At 40.1% G+C, this 15,699-nt stretch overlaps 2 protein-coding genes across 2 annotated transcripts in view; both read right to left on the reverse strand.

The window, feature by feature from the left end:
- The window catches only part of NEK10 (NIMA related kinase 10), a 121,171-nt gene extending 111,540 nt beyond the window's left edge, over positions 1-9,631 (reverse strand). The window contains exons 1-5 of the mRNA XM_088150834.1: positions 9,494-9,631; positions 8,928-9,018; positions 8,579-8,639; positions 4,155-4,288; positions 2,726-2,824 (exon numbers count right to left, since the gene is read on the reverse strand). Coding sequence (XP_088006960.1) covers positions 2,726-2,824; positions 4,155-4,288; positions 8,579-8,639; positions 8,928-8,989 — 356 coding nt within the window. The 5' untranslated portion in view covers positions 8,990-9,018; positions 9,494-9,631. The remainder of the gene's footprint in view (positions 1-2,725; positions 2,825-4,154; positions 4,289-8,578; positions 8,640-8,927; positions 9,019-9,493) is intronic.
- The window catches only part of SLC4A7 (solute carrier family 4 member 7), a 103,861-nt gene continuing 97,769 nt past the window's right edge, over positions 9,608-15,699 (reverse strand). Inside the window, exon 28 of the mRNA XM_088150824.1 lies at positions 9,608-9,631. The gene's annotated coding sequence lies outside the window, so the exon portion shown is untranslated. The remainder of the gene's footprint in view (positions 9,632-15,699) is intronic.

Below are 15,699 nucleotides of genomic sequence, written 5' to 3' on the forward strand. Positions count from 1 at the left end.
ACTTCACACTGGACTTCAAGCATCGTGCATTGTGTGCCTCTCCATTCTTCCTCCAGATTCTGGGTCCTTGGTTCCCAAATGAGATGCAAAAGTTGCTCTCATCAGAAAAGAGGACTTTGGACCACTGGGCAACAGACCAGTTCTTTTTTTCTGTAGCCCAGGTAAGACGCTTCTGACGTTTGTTGTTCAGGAGCGGCTTGACAAGAGGAATACAACATTTGAAGCCCATGTCCAGGATCCATCTGTGTGTGGTGGCTCTTGATGCACTAACTCCAGCCTCAGTCCACTCCTTGTGAAAGTCCCCAACACTTTTGAATGGCCTTTTCCTGACAATCCTCTCCAGGCTGCAGTCATCCCTGCTGCTTGTGCATCTTTTTCTACCACACTTTTCCCTTCCACATAACCTTCTATTGATGTGCTGTGATACAGCACTTTGGGAACATCCAACTTCTTTTGCAATTACCTTTTGGGGCTTTCCCTCCTTATGGAGGGTGTCAATGATGGTTTTCTGCACAACTGTCAGGTCAGCAGTCTTTCCCATGCTTGTGATTCCTACTGAACCAGCCTGAGAGACCATTTAAAGGCTCAGGAACCCTTTGCAGGTGTTATGGATTCATTAGCTGATTAGAGTGGGACACTTTGAGCCTAGAATATTGAACCTTTTCACACTATTCTAATTTTCTGAGATTGTGAATTTGGGGTTTTCATAAGCTGTACGCCATAATCATCACAATTATACCAAAGCAAGGCTTGACATATCTCGCTTTTTGCATGTAATGTGTCTATCTCATATATTGGTTTCACCTTTTGAGTCGCCTTACTGACATAAATGAACATTTGCACGATATTCTAATTTTTCGAGTTTCACCTGTAGATCTGGATCTTCTGGCTTATTTCTGAACATTTTCAATACATCAGCAAAAGCTTCTAACACTTAAGCAGTTATCAGCAAGAAGACTTCTCCAGTCAAAATTAGGCAGCTACAATCAAGAAAACCAAGGAGTGGGATAGAAACAGTAATAGATCTGTGCGTGAAAAGACTTTTCTGTGAGCTCATGAATTGACAGTAATGGAGATCAGGCATCAGTAAATACAAATGAACTCTTGAATACATTGATATTTTATTCAGTTTTTTACAACGTTTAAAATACCACATCTTTGTGACCAGGCCAAAGTTAATCTGACAGTGCATTAAAGTACGGGATATCCAAACTGACCTAGGTTTACTCCTACCCTAGGGAGTCATGCCACAGAGATCCTATCAAAGATAAAGGTAAAAATACCCTTGAGATCAATTTGAATGAATTATAAGGAATCATATAATGCTCAACTTCCAAGAGCATTTCTTGAGTGTAAATTTATGTACTTTTTCATATACAATCTTAACTGATTTTTTAAAGAAATTGTTGAGGAATATTCCAAGCTAGCTGGGGACCTTTTTTAGCATTAAAAACAAGTGCTTGCATACATTACAACTATATGTTGACAAAACTCAAACAGCTATTTCTGAATTTATTCCTGTCTTAGATGTAATGGCAGAGAGATTTATGAAAAAGTAAAAGTAAAATGCCAAATGACCCAGCAGTAAATTTTAAAATCTTGAGCTTATGAAGTTAAATATTTCCTTCAGTCTGATCAATGACAGGGTGCACATATAGCTTAATAATATCCTGAGGCAGCAGATGACTCTTTTGTCTAAATCCACGCATATAAATTAACCTGAGGAAGAAGAACAATCACGTCTTCCCTCTGATTCTCTTTAAGGAGGCCCTTCTTCCTTTTTGAGAGCACTAAACTAATGACCCCAGTCAAGCGTAGGAGTCCAAAGGACCAAAACCTTTAATATTACATTGAACAAATTTCATTCAGGTAAATTTAGATAATCTTATTGATGATTACACCACTCTGGGAAACAGAAATGCGCACACACACATAAACCAAAACAAATTGAAGATAATAGTGTGTAATGGTATACTATTTTCTATGCAGATAACAATGCATATGTGATCAAATGAGTTTTTTTACCATTTAAATAAAATGGCCATTATCCTAAAGCATGTATATGATTTAAGAATCTAGCAGTTTTCCACATAGTTGGGGGTCAAACTCAGTTCAGTTTATTTCTTCACAGTCCAAATAAAATAATCAAATGCCATAGGTGTGTGTGTGTATGTGTGTGTAACACACACACACACATTATTTGATGTATGAGAGTGCGTGTGTGTGTTACAAGACAAATCTGGAATAGTTAAGGATGTAAAGAAGGTACCAAACACCTTCTATAAGCCTTGCTATTGATAAAAATGTTGTAACCTTCTTGGAGCTATTTGGGAATTAGTCACATAAAGGAGAGCAATAACCTCCCATAAGAATATTTACAGTTGGTAACATGAGATCCGTTCACTACTGGGAGTCAAAACGTAATGCAATTGCAAGAATATATTAACATTGAAATAAGGTTCTGCTATCAAATATCTATAAGTAATTATTGTGAACAATTTAGGCTGCAGTCTTTAATCACTCTGTGCCAATTACTTACACATGAGTATCCATAGAAAGAATTGCCTACTAGAGTAGATAAATCACAGAGTATCAATTTTTGGTCAGAACAGATAAAACTAATGCTGTATCTAATTATATAAATTTATGGATTTTAAAAACCCAAAATCTTCAGTTTTACAGTATTCTTTGTTTAACAAGCTACACATTAGTCTGTATCTCTTACCTGCAAATAAGCCGGTTTTTAACCAAAGCTGTGAAGATATCATGAAATAACTTGTACTGTGGGTGTTGACTAAAATTTCTTTCATTCTTGTAATTCATACTAAAGGCACAAAAACCAAAGCGGATATTGTAAAAGGTACAAATACATCTGCTTTTGATGACTGAGCACAAAAAACATTCCAAAAATGTCAATTCCAGAAAATGTAGTCCAATCCAACCCATACCTGAAGTTGAACTGACATCAAATCACAATATGACTACAATCATATTGCTGCTCAGCTATGGACTCATTGTTCAGTCTCTGGGCAAATACCAGCAGTGTCACTCCCTCTTCCTTGAATATTGCAATTATATTCAGTACTGTATACTCTGAGAACTGCCATATATGTCTATTGGAAAATGAAATATCATTGACTCTGACCTCATCCAATTTAAGAGTTAATAATACAACCATGCATTTGTCCCAAGACAGCCTTTAGCCAGCCACAGAGAGAGGCATACCTTTCCTCTCAAGCTTATGTCTGCTTATAATTCTAGTCTCTTGGCTACCTCAGAACAAATAAAGGCAATATTTAACCAGTTCTTTCCTTGTTTGAGCAGGCAACTGCAGAACTTCTTCCAATCAGTAGCAGGGGGCAGGGGCCCTCTTCTATTCATAATGTGCCAGTTGTAGAATAGAATGAATACAATTCAGTCAAAATCATTTTATAGAGGGTCACTGAAAATATATTTTCCATATGAAATCAGCCTATATTATGCTATCATTCTGTCAGCTGAAAGTACGAATGCTTTGAATATTACCTGCCCTACCCTCTCACCCTTAGATGAGACTTCTGAAATACTATTTCCTCTACACAGCAATATATAAATATAACATGTTGACAATGACTAAAACTATAGAAATTCTACATTATCTTCCATATATAAGGCATCAATTAACATATTAATATAACAGTTATGTCTTAAATTCACAAAATCAGAAATAACCATTCATTAGAAGTACATCACTGCTCTAAGAAGCTCTAAGAAGCTCTGGAACACGAATGCACAACTTTTTCCAGGCCAAACTTCTCATTTGGCCTTTCTAGTGGTGTGCCAAAAACAGTGGGGGGACTAAAATAAAAACTAAATTGGATTTCATTTAATTAAAATTATGCATAATTTGTACAATTATTAGTATTTAAGACTTTTCCCCTTGTGTCACACAAACAATTCCAATTTAGCAATAACTTCTGGAGGATGATGCAACTTTTGGAAGTTTCTTTAATTGTACTCAAAGCTGTACCTTAACTATACTCAAGGCTTTCAGAGACCTCATCCTCAACTTTGCACTGCTGCTTAAGAATAAAGTTTTAAAAAAATTGAATGTCAGGATTTAGATTAGATCCATGCAAATGCTATAAGTCTTAATTAATTTCAATACATTGTACCTGAAGTGTTCCAGTTCAACAGCTTCAGTAGATTCTTGCCATTGACCTCTATATCTCTCTTTGCAAGAGTTGCTAGAATATTGTTCAGTCTTGGACATGCTATTATTAACACTTTCAAAGTTAAGGGCTGGCAGCTGCAAATGAAAGACAGGGTTGACTGTTAAGTAAATTACTTAATAGAGCCAGAGTAATACCAATGATTGTCACTGGAACCCCATAACAATTATGGTAATAATGATATATGAAATACAGATAACTGATACAATCACTGGTAGTCCTCTCTGTTTAATATTAGTCACTGATATTCATCTAGACTGAGTATCTTTATACACATACATGCACACACATTTATATTTATATATATATATATATATATATATATATATATATATATTTGAATATACAATAGTAAATTCAAACACACACACACATATATATATATGTATGTATGAATTTACTATTGTCTGTTTTTCAGTATTATGCACAGGAGCTGAAGTGATATGGGTTGAATATGGAAGATAAAGACAATTGGATAAAAACAAGATACAGAGAGCTCAAGCAAAGCATAATTGCTTTGAATTTTCTAAGAGAAGCAGAAACCTAGAAACCTTACTTCTTGAAATCTTCAGAAGAACCTGATATCAAAAACACCATTCTCTAAGGAAATGGAGGAGAAACAGGGCTTATATGATTAAATATTTTAGCCAGTTCTTTTGTTGAAAAAGTACTGGCTCTCCCAAATATCATGGCACATAACAGGTTCAAGATTTTAACACCAAAATAAAATCTCTCTCTCTCAACATAAATGTAATACTGTATAGCTTCCTTGTTCCTAGACAACATTCCACATTAATTTAATTCAGTAGTTACTCCACAAATATTTTATATGTCAGAGTAAAAAGATGTATTGAGAGCTATTTATACAACAAAATAATTGGAGCAATAATATTTGATTCACCTAAGCAATAGCAACAGTGACAGTGATTCTCTCAACTGAAATTGAGGAAGAAAAGTATATGCCACTCTAAAAGCTGTACAAGAAAAGGCTCTTCTCCTGTTCTATGCTTTTTAAGAGCCACAGAAGTTAATGGAAGGAATTAGATTGAGACTGATAGGAGAACAATAAAAGAAACAAAGAAAAAAGAAAGGAATAGAGAACTGATGGGATTCAAAATTAAGTTCGAAGAACAAGAAATTTGTTCCTGGACAGCAACAGAAATGGAGAGGACAGAGCTGCAATTGTTGCAAGTCAAGTCAATAACAAGGAGACCAGCAAGCAGGGGGACTGCTGAAAGAGAGGTTCTGACCAGCAGAGTCTGCTGATGACAGTGCCAAAAGAATGGCCTTGGCGAGGTAGATAGTCACACTTCAAGGTCATTGGGCTGCTGGAGAAAAATACCCACCATTTAGTGCATCCAGATGGAAGATCAGCAGCATAGAGAAGGCAGTTTCAATAGACCTCAACTTAGTCTTAGAGTCTTGCTTTGAAGGCTGCCAATTGGCTATGAGTAACAAAAGGCTGTGGAGCAAGGTAAGACCTGGTCTGGTGTAGGATTCTAGGCAGCTCTTGCCAGGTGGCCTGGGCCTGATTGCCTGAAGATGTGGAAGTTAAGCTGCAGCCTCTGCTTCGGACTTTATATATGTATATACAGTGGGGCAAAAAAGTATTTAGTCAGCCACCAATTGTGCAAGTTCTCCCACTTAAAAAGATGAGAGAGGCCTGTAATTTTCATCATAGGTATACCTCAACTATGAGAGACAAAATGGGGGAAAAAATCCAGAAAATCCCATTGTCTGATTTTTAAAGAATTTATTTGCAAATCATGGTGGAAAATAATCAATATCAAAAGTTCATCTCAATACTTTCTTATATATCCTTTGTTGGCAATGACAGAGGTCAAACGTTTTCTGTAAGTCTTCACAAGGTTTTCACACACTGTTGCTGGTATTTTGGCCCATTCCTCCATGCAGATCTCCTCTAGAGCAGTGATGTTTTGGGGCTGTCGGTGGCCAACACAGACTTTCAACTCCCTCCAAAGGTTTTCCATGGGGTTGAGATCTGGAGACTGGCTAGGCCACTCCAGGACCTTGAAATGCTTCTTACCAAGCCACTCCTTTGTTGCCCAGGTGGTGTGTTTGGGATCATTGTCATGCTGAAAGACCCAGCCACGTTTCATCTTCAATGCCCTTGCTGATGGAAGGAGGTGTTCACTCAAAATCTCACAATACATGGCCCCATTCATCCTTTCCTTTACATGGATCAGTCATCCTGGTCCCTTTGCAGAAAAACAGCTCCAAAGCATGATGTTTCCACCCCCATGGTTCACGGTAGGCATGGTGTTCTTTGGATGCAACTCAGCATTCTCTCTCCTCCAAACACAACAAGGTGAGTTTAGACCAAAACATTCTACTTTGGTTTCATCTGACCATATGACATTCTCCCAATCCTCTTCGGGATAATTCAAATGCTCTCTAGCAAACTTCAGATGGGCCCAGACATGTACTGGCTTAAACAGGGGGACACATCTGGCACTGCAGGATTTGAGTCCCTGGCAGCATAGTGTGTTACTGATGGTAGCCTTTGTTACTTTGGTCCCAGCTCTCTGCAGGTCATTCACTAGGTCCCCACATGTGGTTCTGGGATTTTTGCTCACCATTCTTGTGATCATTTTGACCCCACAGGGTGAGCTTGCGTGGAGCCCCAGATCAAGGGAGATTATCAGTGGTCTTGTATGTCTTCCATTTTCCAATTATTGCTCCCACAGTTGATTTCTTCACACCAAGCTGCTTGCCTATTGCACATTCAGTCTTCCCAGCCTGGTGCAGGTCTACAATTTTGTTTCTGGTGTCCTTCGACAGCTCTTTAGCCTTGGCCATAGTGGAGTTTGGAGTGTGGCTGTTTGAGGTTGTGGACAGGTGTCTTTTATACTGATAACAAGGTCAAACAGGTGCCATTACTACAGGTAATGAGTGGAGGACAGAGGAGCCTCTTAAAGAAGTAGTTACAGGTCTGTGAGAGCCAGACATCTTGCTTGTTTGTAGGTGACCAAATACTTATTTTCTACCATGATTTGCAAATAAATTCTTTACAAATCAGACAATGTGATTTTCTGGATTTTTTTTCTCATTTTGTCTCTCATAGTTGAGGTATACCTATGATGAAAATTACAGGCCTCTCTCATCTTTTTAAGTGGGAGAACTTGCACAATTGGTGGCTGACTAAATACTTTTTTGCCCCACTGTATGTATGTACAGTATGTACGAATTTTATTAATTTATATAGCCGTTCACCTCACATACATGACTCTGAGCAGCATACAAAATTAAAAACACAAAAACGGTGCAACAAAATAACCAAAAACATAAGAACAAAAATAATTTAAAAACAATAAAAACCATTAAAACCATTAAAAAACCAGACTCTGCAGGAGAGTGCACTCAATTTTACTAGCAACACAGCTACTTTGCAGGCTCCATACCAGTGTTACTGAATCCCCAGGCCAGATGGCAAAGCCATGTTTTCAGGCCCTTCTGGAGGGCTAGCAAGGTCAGGGCCAATACGACCTCAGGGGGAAAAGGGCGGGTGTTATGGCAGAAGAACAGGTGCTATGGCAGAAAAGTCTCTTCTCCTGGGTCCCATCAGATAACATTCCTTCATGGTCAGGACCAGCAACTTGCCGTTCCTCTCAGACTTGATGGGATGCATAGATGTGATTGGGGAGAGGTATTCCCTCAAATAACCTGGCCCTATGCCATGTAGGGATCTATAGGTCATTACCAGCACCTTGAATTGAATCCAGAAGCAGACTACCTATCAGTCAGTGTCCAGTCTCAGTGTGGTACAGCAGAATAAAATAGGAACTAGCCTATATAGTTTAAGCTGGGAATATGTAGAAGCATTGGGGGCAGTACTTTTATATAATCCCTTGTGTGTATGCTGAATACCTACAGCGGGCTTCTGTTTCACACATGGATCTATTTAACAAAGCCATTTTAATCTAGTCTGAGCAGTACTGTAGCTTAGATCAGATGCTACTTCAATCACTGTTTCTGGAATTTATACCACCTCATATTTTCAAAACTCATAATGAAAACTGCTCTGCTAAAAATATGAAGCATTTTACTGAAACGCAGGACACAGAAATGAAATGAGATTATTCAGCTTTTTAAAAACCCTGAAAATCTTTTACCTATCACAAAACAAAATGGTGCTAAAGCAACACAAAAGCAAACACAAAAACCGCAAACTAATTCAGTGCAGAACATGAGCACTTAAAAAACCTCATTAGGTTCTTTATATGCAATTCATTCCATTTATTAGAGGGATTTGTAAGCATATTGAAACCATGAAATTCACTGTGCAAGAATTATTTATTTGCTATTGTTAAAACATTGATTCAAATTATGGCTATTTGGAGAAATACCTGTTGCTTGCTTGACTGGACATTTAGAAGGGCCAGAAGCCTTTTAAGATCAGAATAATCCCTAGGAGGAAGGAAATTATATACTTCTTAATAACATATAATTACTATACATCATTATGAATTGTAATTTTTCCGCTGATCTGCGGAAAAAAATGTTTCTGGAGCACCTTTCTATGACCTCCCGTCTCTGCCCGCATTTCTATAGGCTTTTCAGCCACAAGCTATTTCTGTCACACTTGGTGACCAGAGAAACAGTTACCATGTACACACAGTGTTTCAGACTACTCTGTTCAGCCACTGGTGCAAATTCGAGAGAGTTATTGCTGACATTTAGTAAAAAGTACTATACCTTTGAGCTTTGGTATCTGCTGCCTTTTCTCTGGTCTTCACCTTCTTGAGTTGATCAGGCATTTTATACTGTCAAGGCATCAAGATTAATTCTTTAAAAAGAAACAAATGTAAAAAAGAATATTGGTTGTTGACATGTGAAGAACTATGGATACAGAATTTCAGCAACTGGAGGAAAAGAAACAGGGTTGGGAGAAAAACAAATACAAAAGTTAACTAAAACATAAAGCCTATACTGAAAATATTAACTGAGTTAACTCATGAAATCATCCCTAAGTGGGATTTATTTTACTTTTAAATTTTAAGTAGCACATCAGATTATTTATTTATTTATTGATCCCACCTTTCCTTAAAGAGCAGAAGGCAGCTCACATGGGGATCTCTATTAATTTCATTCCGGTAATAGCATTCTGTGAGGCAGGCTGGGCTGAGAGAGACTGGCTCAAAGTCACCCAGCATGTTTCCTTGTATAAGTATAGATTAGAACCTGAGTTTCTTTGGCCCTACTCCAACAGCTTAACCATTACACCAGACTGGCTCTAACTTCATCAGTTAATTTTGAGATACCTCTCCATTTCAGGCAGTGGTTTCTATCGTAGCATGGTGTGGGTTACGACAAACTCGCAAAGAATTCAGATCTGAAGAGCACAGAATTAGTTGAGCAGATCTTGTAGTTCTGAATGCAAAATCTTCTGTCATCGATTTCTGGAGAAAAAAGCCAATAGTCTGCAGAAGACATACATAACAATTGGCAATACCTATTGCATGTCCTAAAAAGGCAAAAATTCTATCTACAGAGCCCTCCCCCCACAAATAAGAAAGTGATCATTTAAATATATCAGTGCCCAAAAGCCTTATAAATCGCAGAAATTGTATTTTTGAACCTATAAACAGAAATATACAGTAATGGCCATAATAGATACATTCACACATAACAGAGCTCCAAAATAATACTGCACTGATCTAATTGTACCTGTCCATCCATATCCATTCATGCATTTAAATTAGAAGTTCCCAGGGACAGAGAACCCTCAGTATCAAGCTTGACTTCTGGTGACTGCATCAATGTAGTTTTCTTAGCAGTGTTATGGAAGAGATTTGTCATTGTCTTCGATTATATTTTTTGACTTCCCAATCTATCTAACAGGCCTGGAATTTTCATGGCATCCACCACCTCTTTAGCATCTGTTTAACTGATCCTGTTTAGCTTCTGAAATTAGCCAAGATCTATTATTGATACAGTATATACTAATAGAAATAGATGTGGTAATCAAGATTGCACTGTAAAGTAGGTGACAGCAGACTTCTCATGCAGCCAACAGAAAGTACTGAACTGCCCTTGGATTTGCTGCCTTCTGAATTCACTAGAGAAATTATTTAGTAGATCCAGCTTCCTAGCAATACATTGTATCACCATCTTTCACCACTATATAAGATTAACTGGATTACCCTGGTTTTCTCAATCCTACACTACCTTGTAAGCCTTCTATAAAGGAATGGAGGGAAAATCTTTGAAGAATGGAGCCACAAAAAAGGAAATAAAACTTTGAATACAATTATTGGTAAAGAAATGGCAGGCTGTACCTTTTACATTTCATGACCTTTGGAGCCCTTCGTTTATACACAGCATACATCTATCTTTTAAACCGGCACCCATCTGTATTATAATCAGGGAGACGGCCCCGTGCACTGTCTACTTGGCTGAATGGGCTTCACAGAGGCTTATTACATACTGCCCAGTAAGTCAGCTCTTGTTTAAAGACGCCTCAAAGCTGTTCCTAGTTTCCACTGAGAGGCCACACACTCTGCACATGCTCAGGGACCCATTTGTCTCACATGTGCCGAGGCTAAATCTCACGCTATAAAAGGTTTCTGAAGCACAGGCAGGGTTTCTTTCCAGCCGTCTCCGTGCCTTTCCTTCTAATCGCAAAATACGAGGTTGGCCTCAGAAAGCAGGCAGGAGGATTTGGCAGCATAACTCCTCCCGTCTCCCCCTCCCCACTTCTTACCTATGACATCGCTGTCCTTCGGCCGCCGTTCTGTCCCTCACCTGCTTGGAGTGTCAGTTCTCACACCATGGCAGCTCTCCTGTTTACTATTTATTTTTGTAGTAATAATTATACCAATGTTTGTTTTTTTAAACCAAATAAAAAATTCTACTCCGCCGAGCAATCCAGTCGATGAACGCAGGAACCAATGAAAATGCGCCTTTTCCCTAAAGGTCGCTTTTTAGAACCAATGATTAAGCTCCGTAGAAAAAAGCGAGAGGGTTCCGGGGCGACGACTAACGCCACCGTTGTTGTTATAGCAACAGAGAAGCCGCGCGCCCAGAATCGAAAGGAACGACTCGCGCTCAGTTCCCCTTGGGTGTGGCTAAGAGCGATGACGTCAAACCGCCAGTGGAAGGGAAATTGTAAAAAGGAAGGTGATTGTACTCCTCCAAGAAGTGGAAGCCGGGCGATACATCTGTATCAGTGTTTTTCAACCTTGGCAACTTTAAAATATGTAGACTTCAACTCCCAGAATCCCCTAGCCATCTTAAAGTTGCCAAGGTTGAAAAATGTTGGTCTATATATTGCTTGTAATAAGTTGAGCCCATGGAAGATCTTGACCTTAACGAAGTTGGCATACTCTCCAGCATCTACTTCATAAAGTGTATTCCTTTACAGACGTAAATATGTTATTTTCCAGTCATGGATGGTTCTCTCCTGAGGGTACCCCCCCACACACACTATTTCTGGCATATATTTTCCATTGTTTCTTTGGCTTTGACTGGATACCCTATCCTATGACATGCTTCTGGCTTTTCTATAGTACTCAGTTCCTACTTGATCAATACGTCTTTTTTCCCCACATCCTGTAAGAATGTTTCATGCTGAGTTAGTTGTTTCCCAGGTACTGTTGCTTTCCTTGAAGGTTCAGCGTAAGTTACTTGGCCCCTTTCTAATGTTAAGTTTGGGCCACAGTATCAAAAACGACTTCTAGTATGTTCCTTTTTGAACCTTAAGATGATATTTGAAGCCCTCCTCTGTTTGCTCCTATACTCATGTGTGGTGGAAGCTTGCACAAGTTCAGGCTATCTCAATGATACCCCCTCCCTCAATCTCTGGAATGCCATTCTGAGGAAGAACACACAAGCACTCCTGCAGTGGAGCCTTTTAATTATCTTTATGTCTATGGTTTTAATTTCTGCTCCCTAATGGAGGTTAAAAATAATTAAAATAAAATAACACAAAATGATCAGAACTGTTCCTGGAGACCGTGAGTTCTAGTCTCACATTAGGCACGAAACCAGCAAGGTGACCTTGGGCCACTCACTCTCTCTCAGCCCTAGGAAGCAGGCAACAACAAACCACTTCCAAAATCTTGCCAAGAAAGCTTTAGGGACTTCTCCAGGCAGCCACTAGGAGTCAAAACTGACTCGAAGACACTCACATACACGCACAAAGTCGTCCTGGGAAACTTGTGCTTTGAAAGGCACCATATACTTTTTTTAATCAATCAATCAATCGTCTGGGACAGACTATTTGTATGTGCCTAGTTTGTCACAAGGTAGTCCTAAATGCCTAAAAAATATAAATTCTTTATCTGTATCCTACTGTTTCATCCGCACATTGAGAATCCTCAGTTTTGTTTGTGTAGCCAAACTTGCTCATGAATCAAATAGCATTTCAGATAAAATTATTATTAATCTCTTATCAAACAGTTTACATTTGGTTTCCAGGGCAGATTTCATTTCCTCCTGTTATTTATGCTAAGAAGCACTATGACCTCTTATTTCTCCTCAGTACTATTTGTCAGGTAATGCATATAATGTTTGGACATTTGTTACATCACACAGGAAAGTCGCCATATGTTTTACAGGCCATCATAATCTTTTTTCTGTTATGAGTAAATTACGAATCTACGAATCTCCATCAGCATGTATTTGAAGAATGAAAGCATTAGTTCCTTCCCCAAGGAACCGGTTTCTGCCAAGGGATCATTTCCCTCTTTGTAGGAATGACATTCCCTATTCCTGGACCATGATAACAGAGACGATGGTCTTTTGCTATCTTTTTCACAAAAAATGTATCTAACAATCTTCTTTTCTTTCCTAGGATTTCCCCTTCAAACCAGGAGACTGGGCAAACTTTTCAACAGAGGACAGGATAACCCACATTTTCTGTATTGAGTACATTTACAACTTAATAACTGCTAGTCATTCAAATCTATCAAACTTCTTTCTACTACCACTCCTGCTGATCAGTTTTGTGACTTTGTTTATGTAACAGAACAAATTTATCCCAGATTAATATTACTAATGAAACATTACGAACTAATGTTATACTATGTAATTTCATGTTGCTAGTCAATTTTTAATTGCAATTAGGCATAGCTTTACAGGTAGTCCTCGCTTACTGACCACTTGTTCAGCCATAGTTCAAAGTTGCGACAGTGCTGAACAGGTGGTACTTATAACCAGCCCTCAAAATTCTAGCACTTGGCAACTGGCTCACACTTACAACGGGTGCAGCATCCTGCAGTCACATGATCACCATTTGCAACATTCCCTGCTTCCCACAAGCAAAGTCAACGTGGAAGCCAGCAGTGAAGGTTGCAAGTCGCTCTCGTAAGTTCCCCTGGCTTTCCTGAGCTTGTGCCTTGCCATGCTATCCATCCCCTGGACTTCCTGTGCTTGTGCCCCGCCACACCATCCATCCTCTGGCCTCTCCCAACTCACGTGCAGCTTGCGCCAGCCTTTCCAGGACCTCTCAGGGCTTCCCCCACCCCCCGCAACACCCCCACCCCACCCCCTTGCAGCACTCCTTACATAATGGGGTAATGACCTGCGCATCTTGGGGCTACGATGGCAACCAGAACTGCTGGGATTGTCATCACAAGGTGATGCGGTCACGTGACGCTGCACTTTAAAACTGCATTGCTTAGTGACAGCAATCCCAGTCTGTTGTAACCCAATGACTACCTGTGATTCTAACTAGAATGCAGTAGCATCTGATAATAGTAGTAAACTTTATTACAGTCACTGGCCAATTCAAAAACAAAATCAATTCTGAGACTGCAGATAAAATCCACAGTAAAACTTAGTAATTATAAAACTGATCTGGTCAAAGCATGGCATATTTTACAAATAGCAAAACATATTCAGAGAAATAAAATCACATTGATCAGACAGTAACAACTATAAATAAAATGGATCTGGGTGACCTGAAAATCTGACTAGATAGGGAGGTATTACAGGTAGTCCTTGAGTTACGACAGCAATTGGTACTGGAATTTCCATCACTAAGCAATGTGGTCGTAAATGTGATGTCACATGACCGCATTGCTTAGCGACAGCAATCCCTGCAGTCCCTATTGCTGTCATTAGGCAAGGATCATAGGTCACTAAGCAAGCACCTCCTCACAACTTTCTGCCAGCTTCCAACATTAAAAGTCAATGGAGAAGCTGACAGTAAGTCGCAAGTCCCAGATGCCTTGCATGCAGGCCGGCAGGCATATAAGTGGCTGCTTCTGGGTAGGGATGGGTGTGCAAAGGTGTGTGTGTGGTGGGGGAGTGTGGTGCAAGTGCTGTGGGGCTTGGGATGGCTGCTGCCAGGTGGGAGAGGATGTGCAAGTGGTCGAGGTGCAGCACAAGCACAGCAGAGCTTGGGATGGCTGCTGCCAGGTAGGAGAGGGTGTATGAGGATGAGTGAGTATCTGGGGAGGTGCAGCACAAGTGCAGCAAGGCTTAGGGTGGCTGCAGCTGGATGAGAGAGGGTACACAAGGTTGTGCAAGTGTCTGGGAAGGTGCAGCACAAGCGCAGCAGGGCTTGGAGTGGCTGCTGCTGGATGGGAGAGGGTGTGTGGCCAGAGACGCATGGCGCAAGTGTGGCGGGGTTTGGGGTGGCTGTCAAATGGGAGAGGGTATGCGAAGGTGCACAAGTGATCGGGGAGGCGTGACATGAGCACAGTGGAGCTTGGGGTGGCTGCTGCCAGGTGGAAGAGGGTGCGCAAGGGTGTGCGGGCAGTTGGTGAGGCACGGTGTGAGTGCAAAGGGGCTGGGGGAGGATGCATGGGTGGGGGAGACATACCCGAGCAATTTGCAACCTTCCTGCCAGCTTCCCCATTGACATTGCTTGTGGGAAGCTGGCAGGAAAGGTCGCAAATGGTGATCATTGCAAAGGTCGGGACTGTGGGACACTGCAAATGCCGTAAGTGCAAGTGCAAGCTGGTAGCCAAGCACCCAGACTGCAATCACATGACCATGAGGATGCCGGATGGCCAGAACGTAGAGGACCGGTCATAACCACCACTTGCTCAATTTCAAACAGTTGCTGAATGAGTGGCCTTTAACTGAGGAGTACCTGTAGCTTCAACCAGGCATCTTTATAATAAGAACAGTATACCAAAACATGGGTTAATGTTTCAGCAACTCCTTCATCACAGAGGCAAAGTCTTAGTTGAAATGGACCCCCTGTAATTTCCTTCAAAAACAGCTGTTGGAAGGGCATTACTTTTTGATAGGGCTAGGACTCTTCTGAATTTGGTAACTGTTATTTGGCATAAATGTCTGACTGACTTGAAAAGTGGTGAATGCATCTTTGACAGTCAGGCCTGATTTAGTTTCCAAATCCTTAGTATACAGTTTAAAGATTGCCCCTGTACACCCATCATCATGACTGCATCAGGTGAGAAAACATAGCATTTCAGTTTCTCATGCAGTATCCTGCCCCAAGATGAAATAGAGTCATCAGTTATAAAAACAGGGGTGTCAAACTCAGTGAAAAAAG

The sequence above is a fragment of the Python bivittatus genome, unplaced genomic scaffold (assembly GCF_059951505.1).
Source record: "Python bivittatus isolate LINGU-HERP-01145 unplaced genomic scaffold, Pbiv_v1 ctg000610_np1212, whole genome shotgun sequence".
Classification (NCBI taxonomy): domain Eukaryota; kingdom Metazoa; phylum Chordata; class Lepidosauria; order Squamata; family Pythonidae; genus Python; species Python bivittatus.